This window comes from Bufo bufo, chromosome 11 (assembly GCF_905171765.1).
Source record: "Bufo bufo chromosome 11, aBufBuf1.1, whole genome shotgun sequence".
NCBI lineage: Eukaryota > Metazoa > Chordata > Amphibia > Anura > Bufonidae > Bufo > Bufo bufo.
Window position 1 is genome coordinate 38880185 of NC_053399.1, and position 14617 is coordinate 38894801.

General features: G+C 48.8%; 1 protein-coding gene across 2 annotated transcripts in view; it reads right to left on the reverse strand.

The window, feature by feature from the left end:
- Positions 1 to 14617, reverse strand: part of RGS6 (regulator of G protein signaling 6) — a 436918-nt gene that overhangs the window by 22352 nt on the left and 399949 nt on the right. For both annotated transcript variants that reach the window (XM_040412145.1, XM_040412143.1), the window contains exon 16: positions 14223 to 14312. In XM_040412145.1, coding sequence (XP_040268079.1) covers positions 14223 to 14312 — 90 coding nt within the window. The remainder of the gene's footprint in view (positions 1 to 14222; positions 14313 to 14617) is intronic.

The window sequence follows — 14617 nt, forward strand, 5'->3', positions numbered from 1 at the left end:
GCTCCTGTGAACAAGGCAGAGGGGGTTCAGAGGAGGGCAACTAAAGTAATAACTGGAATGGGGGGACTACAATACCCTGAAAGATTATCAACATTATGGTTATTCACTTTAGAAAAAAGACGACTGAGGGGAGATCTAATTACTATGTATAAATATATCAGCGGTCAGTACAGAGATCACTCCCATCTATTTATCCCCAGGACTGTGACGAGGGGACATCTGCGTCTGGAGGAAAGAAGGTTTGTACACAAACATAGAAGAGGATTCTTTACGGTAAGAGCAGTGAGACTATGGAACTCTCTGCCTGAGGAGGTGGTGATGGTGAGTTCACTAAAAGAGTTCAAGAGGGGCCTGGATGTATTTCTGGAGTGTAATAATATTACAGGCTATAGCTACTAGAGAGAGGTCGTTGATCCAGGGAGTTATTCTCATTGCCTGATTGGAGTCGGGAAGGAACCTTTTCCCCTAAAATGAGGAAAATTGGCTTCTACCTAATAGTTTTTTTGCCTTCCTCTGGATCAACTTTCAGGATAACAGGCCAAACTGGATGGACAGATGTCTTTTTTCAGCCTTACAGACTATGTTACACATAGAACATATATGCTATACACAATGTCCTTTTTATATGTGGTGTATGTGCAGCATCTGCAGTATGTGTGTACATATAAAGCACTTACATATAGCACACATGACACATATAAATAGGACATACCAGTATACTGCACACATGCCACACACACATTTCCATGCATACACAAAATCGATGTTCCACACCAAAATCGATGCTTCTACGGCCCTCTATCCAGTCTCTGCTTATGTGACAGCAGTGATGACATGTCATATCACCAGATGGCCACAGCTAACACATGCACAGTCACGTGTTGCAAGGGGGGTGCGGGGGGTGCGGACTGCACTGGGTGACACCATTGATGGGGTGACACCAGCAGGGCCGGCATTTACGAGTCATTTGTATTGCCGTCCTAAGGGGAGGGAAAGATGTGTCTGGGATTCGAACCCACGAACCCTGTATGTCCATATATGGAGTCAGTGCTTGTGTATTCTAATTTAGCCTGTATTTCAGAAATGTTTCTGCTGGATTCGAACCCACGACCTTCTGTATCAGAGGCAAAGCATTTACCCACACAGCCATAAGATCTGCCTTGCTACTGACTGAAAAAATATGAGACTTCTACTGTTATAGCTGGCTAAGTGTACATCTATACACATGACAGCTGCCCCAACACACCCAGCACTGCTATATCTCTATATGACAGCTGTCCCAGCACACTCAGCTCTACTATATCTCTATATATGACAGCTGCCCCAGCAAACCCAGCTCTGCTACATCTATACACATGACAGCTGCCCAAACACACCCAGCTCTGCTACATCTATACACATGACAGCTGCCCCAGCACACTCAGCTCTGCTATATCTCTATATATCTATATACTGTATAGCAATACTTAGAGATATATAGATGTAGCAGAGCTGGGTGTGCTGGGGCAGCTGTCGTGTATAGATGTAGCAGAGCTGGGTGTGTTTGAACAGCTGTCATGTGTATAGATGTAGCAGAGATGGGTTTGCTGGGGCAGCTGTCATATATAGAGATATAGTAGAGATATAGCACTTTTTTTTTGGGGGGGGGAGAGAGGCACTTGATACTGGCACTTTTTTTGGGGGGCGGGGGGGTGGGGTGGCACTATGACAGCTGTCCCAGCACACTCAGCTCTGCTATATCTCTATATATGATAGCTGCCCCAGCACACCCAGCTCTGCTACATCTAATACACATGACAGCTGCACCAGCACACTCAGCTCTACTATATCTCTATATATGACAGCTGCCCCAGCAAACCCAGCTCTGCTACATCTATACACATGACAGCTGCCCAAACACACCCAGCTCTGCTACATCTATACACATGACAGCTGCCCCAGCACACTCAGCTCTGCTATGTCTCTATATATCTATCTACTGTATAGCAATACTTAGAGATATATAGATGTAGCAGAGCTGGGTGTGCTGGGGAAGCTGTCATGTGTATAGATGTAGCAGGGCTGGGTGTGTTTGGGCAGCTGTCATGTGTATTAGATGTAGCAGAGCTGGGTGTGATGGGGCAGCTATCATATATAGAGATATAGCAGAGCTGGGTGTGTTGGGGCAGCTGTCATGTGTATAGATGTACACTTAGCCAGCTATAACAGTAGAAGTCTCATATTTTTTCAGTCAGTAGCAAGGCAGCTCTTATGGTTGTGTGGGTAAGTGCTTTGCCTCTGATACAGAAGGTCGTGGGTTTGAATCCCAGCAGAAACTTTTCTGTAATACAGGCTAAATTAGAATACACAAGCACTGACTCCATATATGGACATACAGGAAGAGGCTGCATCGCTGACATGGAGGTAAGTATAAGTGTTTTTTTTTTTAATACCCGACTGTTACTGCCATGGGAGCGGGAGGCACTTGATACTGGCACATGGAGGGAGGGGGGTTGGCACCTGATACTGGCACATGGGGGGGGGAGGGGGGTTGGCACCTGATACTGGCACATAGGGGGGGGGCGAGGGGGGTTGGCACCTGATACTGGGACATAGGGGGGAAGAGAGGCACTTGATACTGGCACATGGGGGGGTTTGGCACTATGATACTGGCACATGGGGGTGGGAAGGAGAGAGGCACTTGATACTGGCACATTGGGGGGTAGAGATGGCACTATGATACTGGCACATGGGGGGAAGGAGAGAGGCACTTGATACTGGCACATGGGGGGAGGAGAGAGGCACTTGATACTGGCACATGGGGGGAGGAGAGAGGCACTTGATACTGGCACATGGGGGGGGGGGAGAGAGGCACTTGATACTGGCACTTTTGGGGGGGAGGAGAGAGGCACTTGATACTGGCACTTTTGGGGGTGGGAAGGAGAGAGGCACTTGATACTGGCACATTGGGGGGTAGAGATGGCACTATGATACTGGCACATGGGGGGAAGGAGAGAGGCACTTGATACTGGCACATGGGGGGAAGGAGAGAGGCACTTGATACTGGCACATGGGGGGGAGGATAGAGGCACTTGATACTGGCACTTTTGGGGGGGAGGAGAGAGGCACTTGATACTGGCACTTTTTTTGGGGGGGGGGGGGGGTGGCACTATGACAGCTGTCCCAGCACACTCAGCTCTGCTATATCTCTATATATGATAGCTGCCCCAGCACACCCAGCTCTGCTACATCTAATACACATGACAGCTGCACCAGCACACTCAGCTCTACTATATCTCTATATATGACAGCTGCCCCAGCAAACCCAGCTCTGCTACATCTATACACATGACAGCTGCCCAAACACACCCAGCTCTGCTACATCTATACACATGCCAGCTGCCCCAGCACACTCAGCTCTGCTATGTCTCTATATATCTATCTACTGTATAGCAATACTTAGAGATATATAGATGTAGCAGAGCTGGGTGTGCTGGGGAAGCTGTCATGTGTATAGATGTAGCAGGGCTGGGTGTGTTTGGGCAGCTGTCATGTGTATTAGATGTAGCAGAGCTGGGTGTGATGGGGCAGCTATCATATATAGAGATATAGCAGAGCTGGGTGTGTTGGGGCAGCTGTCATGTGTATAGATGTACACTTAGCCAGCTATAACAGTAGAAGTCTCATATTTTTTCAGTCAGTAGCAAGGCAGCTCTTATGGTTGTGTGGGTAAGTGCTTTGCCTCTGATACAGAAGGTCGTGGGTTTGAATCCCAGCAGAAACTTTTCTGTAATACAGGCTAAATTAGAATACACAAGCACTGACTCCATATATGGACATACAGGAAGAGGCTGCATCGCTGACATGGAGGTAAGTATAAGTGTTTTTTTTTTTAATACCCGACTGTTACTGCCATGGGAGCGGGAGGCACTTGATACTGGCACATGGGGGGAGGGGGGTTGGCACCTGATACTGGCACATGGGGGGGGGAGGGGGGTTGGCACCTGATACTGGCACATAGGGGGGGGGGCGAGGGGGGTTGGCACCTGATACTGGGACATAGGGGGGAAGAGAGGCACTTGATACTGGCACATGGGGGGGTTTGGCACTATGATACTGGCACATGGGGGTGGGAAGGAGAGAGGCACTTGATACTGGCACATTGGGGGGTAGAGATGGCACTATGATACTGGCACATGGGGGGAAGGAGAGAGGCACTTGATACTGGCACATGGGGGGAAGGAGAGAGGCACTTGATACTGGCACATGGGGGGGAGGAGAGAGGCACTTGATACTGGCACATGGGGGGAGGAGAGAGGCACTTGATACTGGCACATGGGGGGAGGAGAGAGGCACTTGATACTGGCACTTTTGGGGGGGAGGAGAGAGGCACTTGATACTGGCACTTTTGGGGGGGAGGAGAGAGGCACTTGATACTGGCACTTTTGGGGGTGGGAAGGAGAGAGGCACTTGATACTGGCACATTGGGGGGTAGAGATGGCACTATGATACTGGCACATGGGGGGAAGGAGAGAGGCACTTGATACTGGCACATGGGGGGAAGGAGAGAGGCACTTGATACTGGCACATGGGGGGAGGATAGAGGCACTTGATACTGGCACTTTTGGGGGGGGAGAGAGGCACTTGATACTGGCACTTTTGGGGGGGGGGGGAGGAGAGAGGCACTTGATACTGGCACTTTTGGGGGGGGGAGATGGCATGGCACTATGATACTGGCACATGGGGGTGGGAAGGAGAGAGGCACTTGATACTGGCACATTGGGGGGGGGGGGGGGGTAGATGGCACTATGATACTGGGACATGTGGGGGGGAGGAGAGAGGCACTTGATACTGGCACATGATGGGGGGCATTATGGGGGACACTAGGCTATCAGAGGCCGGACACTGAGGGAATCTACTGGGGCACTATATATGGGAAATTTTATACTGGTACATTATGGGGGGCACTAGCAGGAAGGGGGGAGAGGAGCACTATGGGGGAATTTACTGGGGGCACTATATAGGGGTATTTTATACTGACACATTATGGGGGCACTATGGGGACATTAGCTCAACTGGGGGCATTACAAGGGGGGATTTTTGCACTGTCACATTATAAGGAGAATTATTTCTACTGGGGGGGGCATTATGGTGGGCTTTATTACTCCCCCATGGTATGAGCCCCCTAGTAGCAGCACCGGCCTCTCCCTGCTCTGCTATTCCTCTGCCCTTTCTCAAAATCCTTATTATGAAATTTTTCTCATTAGGAAAAAGCACAACATCAGCTCCACCGAGCCCCCCAGCCAAAGTGTGGAAGTGGCGTCCGATATCCCAAGGGTCAAGCCAAGTAATTGTAATGTGGAATATGTTTGTTATACACATATAGCATACACTGTGTAGTCTGTTCTATAAGCACCATTGTTTTGTGGCGGCGGACAGAAAATAATCTGGAAGTGCCCCTCCCGAGACCAGGCTCTGAGACCCCCTATGGCAGTAGCACCACCATAGCCCCCATATATGGCAAAAAAATTATTGCTTCAGGGAGGGGGGGGGGGGGGGTGACACCATTTTCTACCGCACCGGGTGACACCAGCCCTAGCAACGCCACTGCGTGCTGCTACAGAACAGCATTGCTGATACTGTATAAACAAAGGCAGCTAGGGGACCATGGGGGTATTACTGCTGGTGCAGCAGTAGCTCTAACAGTATTACCTATTCTGTTATTTTATTACACTGTAGCCAGATGTTTATTTTTTACCTTGACAATCACTTTAATTACATATTTATAATGTACTTGAAACAAGCTGCTATACACTGACCCTGCTCCCCTGTTTTTACTTTGCATCCCAAATAGAAGACAACCATATTACGTCCTCATTTCCCCTTTACAACGCTGAACACTTTACAGGCAGCTTTTCCTGGTTATAGGGAGGAGCGGAAGAAGGTAAAACACCTCCCTTCTTTTCTTCTCCTCTTCCCTCCCCACAAGACTATGTCATGCTGCCACCTACTGGTCATAGTAATTATGTTTTCTCTAAAAACAAGCCTCTATTGTACAGTACATTGACCTTCTTGGGGCCCTGGTTTGTCTACCCCTAGTTAATTTTTCACTGTATCACAGTTGCTCTTGGCCTTTATAGACTTAAGGAGAGCAGAAAATACATAAGATCAGTTGCGTAACTATAGGGGTCCTAAGCCAGGGGGGCCCAGTGGTACTGTACTTTTCCCTTTTTAAGATGCAGTGCATCTTATAAAACAAATGGAAGCGCTCACTAGTCTGCAGGAGGAGGGGGAGAGAAGCGTTGTGAGCGCTGTCCAATACTTACCCCCCCCCCCCCCCCCCCCCCCCCCCCCCCCCCGCTTGCTCTTCTCAGGGCCCACGCTGCTGTGTCCTGGCTGCCTGCAGCGTCAGGACGTACAGAGCGCACTCTGACCTGACGCTGCAGGTCGTCAGGTGACTGCAGCGTGGGCCCTGAGAAGAGAAGACAGCCAGGACAAGGAGAGTGGCGGCAGGAGAGGTAAGTTACTTTATTATTTTACAGTCTGATCTGAGGTCTGATATGGAGGTCTAATGGGAGTCTGGAGTGGTCTAATGGGGGGTCTGACTGGGGGGTCTGGAGGTCTGACTGGGGTTCTGAAGTGGTCTAATGGGGGAGTCTGGAGAGGTCTGACTGGGGAGTCTGGAGAGGTCTGACTGGGGAGTCTGGAGAGGTCTGACTGGGGAGTCTGGAGAGGTCTGACTGGGGAGTCTGGAGAGGTCTGACTGGGGAGTCTGGAGAGGTCTGACTGGGGGGTCTGGAGAGGTCTGACTGGGGGGTCTGGAGAGGTCTGACTGGGGGGTCTGGAGAGGTCTGACTGGGGGGGTCTGGAGAGGTCTGACTGGGGGGGTCTGGAGAGGTCTGACTGGGGGGGTCTGGAGAGGTCTGACTGGGGGGGTCTGGAGAGGTCTGACTGGGGGGGTCTGGAGAGGTCTGACTGGGGGGGTCTGGAGAGGTCTGACTGGGGGGGTCTGGAGAGGTCTGACTGGGGGGGTCTGGAGAGGTCTGACTGGGGGGGTCTGGAGAGGTCTGACTGGGGGGGTCTGGAGAGGTCTGACTGGGGGGTCTGGAGAGGTCTGACTGGGGGGTCTGGAGAGGTCTGACTGGGGGGTCTGGAGAGGTCTGACTGGGGGGTCTGGAGAGGTCTGACTGGGGGGTCTGGAGAGGTCTAATGGGGGTCTGATTGAGGGTCTGGAGGTCTAGTGGGAGCCTGGAGGTCTAGAGGTCTGATATGGGGGTCTGGAGGTCAAATGGGGGTCTTATATGGGGGTCTGGAGGTCAAATGGGGGTCTTATATGGGGGTCTGGAGGTCAAATGGGGGTCTTATATGGGGGTCTGGAGGTCAAATGGGGGTCTTATATGGGGGTCTGGAGGTCAAATGGGGGTCTTATATGGGGGTCTGGAGGTCAAATGGGGGTCTTATCTGAGGTATGATATTAGGTCAGGGTCTTACATGGAGGTCTAATGGGGGTCTGATCTGAGGTCTAAAACTGGGGTCTTATATGGGGTCTGACATCGAGGTCTAAAAGGGGGTTTGGTCTGAGATGGGGGGGATCTCATTTACGGTTTTATATGGGGGTCCGATCTGAAAGGAAGGAGGGATTTTTTTGTACTAGCGCACAATATAAAGGGGTGTTTTTGTACTGACGCACATCTGTGTGGTACCAGTATTTTCAGGGGGACTGTTTCTGCAGGAAAGTATTGGGGAGCACAGTGGACACAGTATTGGACTGGAGGAAAGGGGGGGCATTTCAATATTTGCCTTGGGCAGCAGAAAAGCGAGGTGCACCAGCGCTGAGTGAAGGGGGGAAGGGGGGAGCCAAGCTGAACTCTTGCACCAGGGCCCATGAGCCTTTAGCTATGCTCCTGCATAAGGTCCAGAGAATTCAAAGACAACTGAAATGACCATTATCGGTTTAGTGACGTGTTATTAACGGAGACATAATTTATAGTCTACTTACAAATCAATTCATTATTTAAAATGACATTTTAATCACTTCATGCTTATAGCGTTAGATTTTAAAGGGAACCTGTCATCTGGATTTTGGGTATAGAGCTGAGGACGTGGGTTGCTAGATGGCCACTAGCACATCCGCAATACCCAGTCCCCATAGCTCTGTGTGCTTTTATTGTGTATAAAAAACGATTTGATACATATGCATATTAACCTGAGAGGAGTCAGAGCTTGAAAATATGACTCTTCTCTGGACACACAAGTAAGATATGACTCTTGTGTTAATTTGCATATGTATCAAATCGTGTTTTTTTTTTTTACACAATAAAAGCACACAGAGCTATGGGGACTGGGTATTGCGGATGTGCTAGTGGCCATCTAGCAACCCACGTCTTCAGCTCTATACCCAAAATCCCGGTGACAGGTTCTCTTTAAGTTGATTGCTATGTTATACTGCTCTTCAGGGGTGCATGAAGGCACAACTTTCCGTGTGCTGTCCTACCAGCTGCTAAAACCCCCCAACACCCAATCCACCCCAGGGATACGTTCCTTCCCAGATTGTTTCTGTCTATTATGGGTATTTGAAAATGTAACGTCCTGCAAGGGGGCATTACCACTCTTTTTACCCCTTAAAGAGGACCTTTCACTAGTTTAAAAACTAAAAACTAACTATATCAGTGGGCAGAGCGGCGCCCAGGGGTCCCCCTGCACTTACTAGTATGTCTGGGCGCCGCTCCGTTCTCCCGGTATAGGCTCCGGTGTCTGCAGCTCCCTCTGTTGTACTGGGCGGAGTTTTTGTATTAGGGTTGTCCCTTGCTGCAGCTCTGGCCAATCGTAGCGCACAGCTCATAGCCTGGGACGCCCTATTACAGGCAAGGGCTACATATGAAATACTATGCAGCAGCCTCCTGTCATTCATAAAGACAGGGGTTGCTACATACACGCTCCGGCTCCTCTGATCGCCACACGGGGGAGCCGGAGCACAACCAAAAATGCGCACTTTCGGTTTCAGCGCTCTCCGATGCCGTGGTCAGGATTGACCGTGGCATCTGAGGGGTTAAATGTCCACGATCGGCATTACTGCCGTTTGCGGACATGAGCCACGGGTGTCTGCTAAAAGAAGCAGGCGGCCACCCGTGGCTATGGCGCCCCGCAGCAGGCACCATCTTTAAACACCCACCCAGCGCCGTACATGTACAGCGCTGAGCGTGAAGGGGTAAATGGTGAATCCTATATCATCATGTGTATTCATTCCTAGGTCCTACTCAATGTGCAACTAAATTTGAGATTTTGCAATGGTTTGACATGTAATGTGCTTGGTTCACCAGCAGCTGGCGGCACTTCTGAGTTACCTGGAATTGAACCCTTCTAACATTCTAGCCCCCTCTCTAGAGAGGGAGGAGTTGAGTTAGCTTTTAGTCAGTCTAGCCTTCACCTCCTTGGGGACAGGTTGTGTAGAGTCTAACTTACCCCCTGTAAGAGGATGGCTGTGTTCCAGCCAGCAGAGCACTGTCTGCTCTGCTGGGCAAACGGGCCCGAGCTACAAGCCTCAGAAGCCAGGAGGAAAGGTTCCCTGGACAAGCTAAGGATAAAGATAGAGCCAGATAAAGAGAGAAGTTGCAGCAGAAAGCAAAAGGAAAAGTTCCTATTTAAGTTAGCCAACATAGCAGAGACTGTTTTGATGAACGTTTATTCAAGTAAAGCTATTAACTACTTCAATTCAAGTCTGGACTCACTTCCTTTCTTCACCCACTTCATCCACAACCATATTTGCACTGCTTCGGACTACAATGCCTGGGGTTCCAGGATTTTCAGGTAGGAGCACCGTGACAAGTGCTAAAGCCGCAGCTAAGGGAAACTATAGGCAATCCTTACACCACTGGCCACCTGGCCTATGTAACCAGTAGTCTGTAGCAATCATTCGGGGTCACGAACAGGATTCGGACATCAATCTGTGTGCCTACAAACTTTATTAGCCTATTGGATGCACAAATACACCGTTAGAAATGTCTTTGATGTGTTTACTGCGGAGCGACCGGTGCAAAATGCTGCGTGCCAGCGTCCGAAGGGTTAATCCACCATTTTTGCCTGTAATGGCGCAGCTTCTTAATGCCCCAGTAGAGCTGGAGAATTCAGGAACGTCCCCAGTTGAAGCGGGAAGCTCTAGCCCTGCCCACTGGGAGTGATGTTGCTGCATAATGAGGGAGGAAGCCCCTCCATCACTTCCTCTCAGAGCCAACACCCGGAAAGACAATATGGCGCACCAGAGACCTCGTCAACCCAATTGGGGAGGTATGGTCTGGGGTGGTGATGACCCCGAAGATAAAGCGGCGCCTGAGGAGATTTATGCTGCTCAGGTACAACGATCCCCACCCGACAAGCCAAGGGTATTCCCTGTGTCGGCTGGCGCGGTGGAGGTGGTCAGAGTTTCCACTCCGCCGCTCAAGAAGAATATCCCAGGGTTGCCTACACCTCCAGTATGCCAGGTGGGCTGTGTAACCACCTCTATCGTCTCTACCCAGCCGACGGTGATATTTAAACATCCCAGGAGGGAGGAGACCATGACGTGAGGGATGCCCCAAGGTTCCCTTTCAAGAGAGGAAGACTATTTGACGGCCACTCTACAGCCAGAAGTTATCGACCCCTTTGGGATGGCCAGAGCAGTCGCTGCAGTCAAACATAAAATGGCTGCTGAGATGAAAAGTGTGACCACCCGGTCTATGCCAAGTGCCACCACAGGAGGGCAGTGACGCTCCACCACAGCTGCATAAGGCAGAAAAAAAACTCAGATGGAGTTTAGCAGCGGCAATAGCGAAGAGGATAACCCTCACTGGGACCACAGCGATACACCAGCACCATCAGCAGCTGCAGCCATATGCACCATACCTCTAACTACTGCCGTAATAGAGTCAGGGAAGGACTGCCCTGTGGCCATTATCATGGCCACTAGGGACTTTCAACTGCTGCAACAACAGTGAAGAAGACTTCCAGTCCCTCCGGTAGAGAGCAGCAGGCCATCTGCCAGGTGAATTTTATCACAGTTGCCCCTGACTTCTGGAGTAGCAGGACCAGAAAACAGCCAGTCTGTGGCCATAATTACTGCCACTACAGAATTCTCAGGGCCTACTACTACTGCTGCTGCTGCTGTACAGCCTGAGCCCACCAAACAGGAGCACTACTCTGAGGTGTGCGAGGATAAGGAGGAGTCCACTGATACTGCTCCCTGCACTCCGGAACCACCACCGAATGCAGAAATTCTTGCTATGAAGGACCGGAGAATCTGTCACCGACACGGAACAAAAAGTAAAGCTGTTAACAATTCAATCCAAGTCTGGACTCACTTCCTTTCTTAACCCACTTCATCCTCAACCTGATTTGCACTGCTTCGGACTACAACGCCTGGTTCCAGGATATCCAGGTAGGAGCACCGTGACAAGTGCTAAAGCCGCACCTAAGGGACACTTACATCGCTCTGGCATTCCTACACCTAGGTCCCACCATCACCTTCTACATAGGGGAATATCTTGTCCCTCGTTGCTGCAATGCAACTGGCGTCACAAAAAATTACATTTATTACCTATTAAAGGGACCTCCTGGCCTATTTCACCAGAAATCCATTGCAAAATGTCCTGTCAAATATGGATACATCATTAGATGAAAGACCCAGATGTCTTTGTGATGAACGGGAGTCATGGCTGTGTGTCACAATGCGTCTGTGGTTTCCTTCCTATTGGAAGACCATGGATGGTTGTGGCCAGGGTTCATAAAGGCCCCTCAGAAAGCATGTTGCTGTTCTGTAAGGCCCTCCTGGAGAATGAGCAAGGTTTTAACATTAAGAAGTAGCTCATACTATACGTTGATTTCCTTGCTTATATTTAAAATGGTAGGTTCAGGAAATTAAGTTTATTCACTTTCTGTAACCTTCATGGTTTAAAACTTCAGCTTGCAGACATTTAAAAGCTCCTTCATAATTTTCTAGGGAATAAATATATTTCCTGGTTGCATGTCGGACACACAGATGCTTGGCACATCCATTACAAGACAGAGTTCTGATAACTGCTAATAATGAAGGTTCACACTGAATGACTACAAGCAGAGATTATGGAAAACATGAGGTAGTATAGGCTCTTGATTGGTGTTGTAAGTGTAGGCATCTTGATAAGGGGTCTTAAAGGGGTTATCCCATGAATCATGTAAAAAATTTAAATCATATAGTCCATGACAATACCTTTCTAACAAAGCTAGAACCAGCCCTGTACCTCACATGGATCCAAAGATCTCCCCATTCATTGCTCTGCTAGATTTAGATCAAGGGGGGTGTCTTTTCTGCTGCAGATCAGGGGGCGTGTCCATGCTCTCCCTATCACAGCTCAGGGGGCGTGTCTCAGCTCTCCCCATCACAGCTCAGGAGGAAGTTGAAAGATGAAACTGAGCATGTGCGGCCTTCTCAGTGAGGCGTTCAAAGAAATAAGAAATTAAGTGGCACAATACAGATACATTTTATTGAATAACTCAGGAGCTCTACAAAATTTTTAATTACATGCAATTACGAAAGTATTCAGAACCAGGTGCTGATTTGAAAACTGTGGAATATTTTTCGTGGGACAACCCCTTTAAGTGTCTGTTTATGCTTTGGGAGCATCCATTAAACAGACCCATAGGCCCCCTTTACACCAACGGACGTTAAAAGACATCCATAGGCGCTTTATTAGCCATATGGAGTAAGGTAACAGACTGTGCTTTTCTATCCAGAGGTGTCCAGTAAAAAAAATGGATATCACATAGTATACTTTTTTAACAGGGCACTTATGCCACTCATGGTGCATACCATCACATATGGTAAATGGACACTCAAGGCACAATCTGAAAAGAGTCAAAAGTTTAAAAATATTATAATTTATCATTTTAAAATAAATAAACTTTTGGCTGAAGCCATAATACCCATATAACTTTAAATTACAATGGCGTATACTACCCAGCATACAGCTGGGAGACAAACTATTCTCAAATAATAGAGTAGACTTACTTCCTTGAGTAAGTTTAGCCTAAACTTGCAATACACTTAAAGGGTCACTAACTTTTCAAAAAACCTTTGCTATGTCATAGAAACATATCAAAAGTTTAGATCGGTGGGGGTCTGAGTGCTGAGACCCCCACGCCGATCCCTAGAATGAGGGGAGTGAAGCATGCATAGCGTACTCTCTCTCCTCACTGCTAAGGACATAATGGAGACGGGCCCATATACTTCTATGAAGCCCATCTCGTGCAGCGAGGAGAGACAGCGCGCTAAGTGTGCTCTTCTCTTCCCTTGTTCTAGGGATCGTAGGGATTTCAACATTCAGACTTTCACCAATCGAAAAGTTAGTGACCCTTTAAGGCTACTTTCACACTAGCGTTCGGAGCGGATCCGTCTGATGTTTCATCAGACGGATCCGCTCCGATAATGCAGACGTTCGCATCCGTTCAGAACGGATGCGTCTGCATTAAAACTTAGAAAATTTTCTAAGTGTGAAAGTTGTCTGAGCGGATCCGTTCAGACTTTACATTGAAAGTCAAGGGGAACGGATCCGCTTGAAGATTGAGCCATATTGTGTCATCTTCAAGCGGATCCGTCCCCATTGACTTCCATTGTAAGTGTGGACGGATCCGCTCGCCTCCGCACGGCCAGGCGGACACCCGAACGCTGACTGAGCGGAGCGGAGGCTGAACGCTGGCAGGCGGATGCATTCTCAGTGGATCCGCATCCATTGAGAATGCATTGGGGCCAGACGGATGCGTTCGGGGCCGCTCGTGAGCCCCTTCAAACAGTGCGCACGAGCGGACACCCGAACGCTAGTGTGAAAGTAGCCTTATATGAACAAAAGACTGTGATGTCAGTTTTCCCTCAAAAACTCAATACTATTTAGCAAAGAGACTATGTTTAAGACATTTCTTTCAAAGGGTGATGATGGTGCAATGCAAAAATGAACTTTTTTTTCCCAAAACTCATATCTGTGTGAACATGGAGCAAAGCCTTGGTCAAACTTTCCAAATGATTCAAAATAGCATCAACTTTGTATTGCAGTATCCTACGCAATAGAGCATTTTACTGTATTATGCTAAGTAGCTGGGGAAGAGATGACATTTAGTCCTCGTGCAAAGAAGATGAGTACAGACAAGAAAACACAGTTCTCATTTCCACAATAGTAGCAAGCAGCAGGCCAGAATCAGTAATGTGCAGTGGATGCAAGCATGTTCACCCCAAACTCTACCTTCTTTTTCATCATCAGTAAATCCTGGTAGGCATTGGAACGCAAGAACCGTGCATAACTATCGCTCTTCATAAGTTTGTAGATGTGTTCCTGCAACATAAGTACAGATGTCCACGTTAAATCCACAGAGAGACCACTCCATCCTCTATATTATACTGTACATGGCAAATACTGGTAGTTTCATTCTTCTGCTGTTTGCCGTGTAACCTAGGGCTCGGTAGAACACAATCATCATGGTGACTAGATGAAAAAAAAAGAGGTCCTGGTGACCATGTGTGGTGCCAGGCCAAATGCTGAAGGCATGGAGCTGGATGATTTCATCGGGGGAGCGTGCGGTCACTACTGTTGAAGTAAGGGGCCAGTGAGACTAGAAGAAAAGTGGAGGGAATGCTATG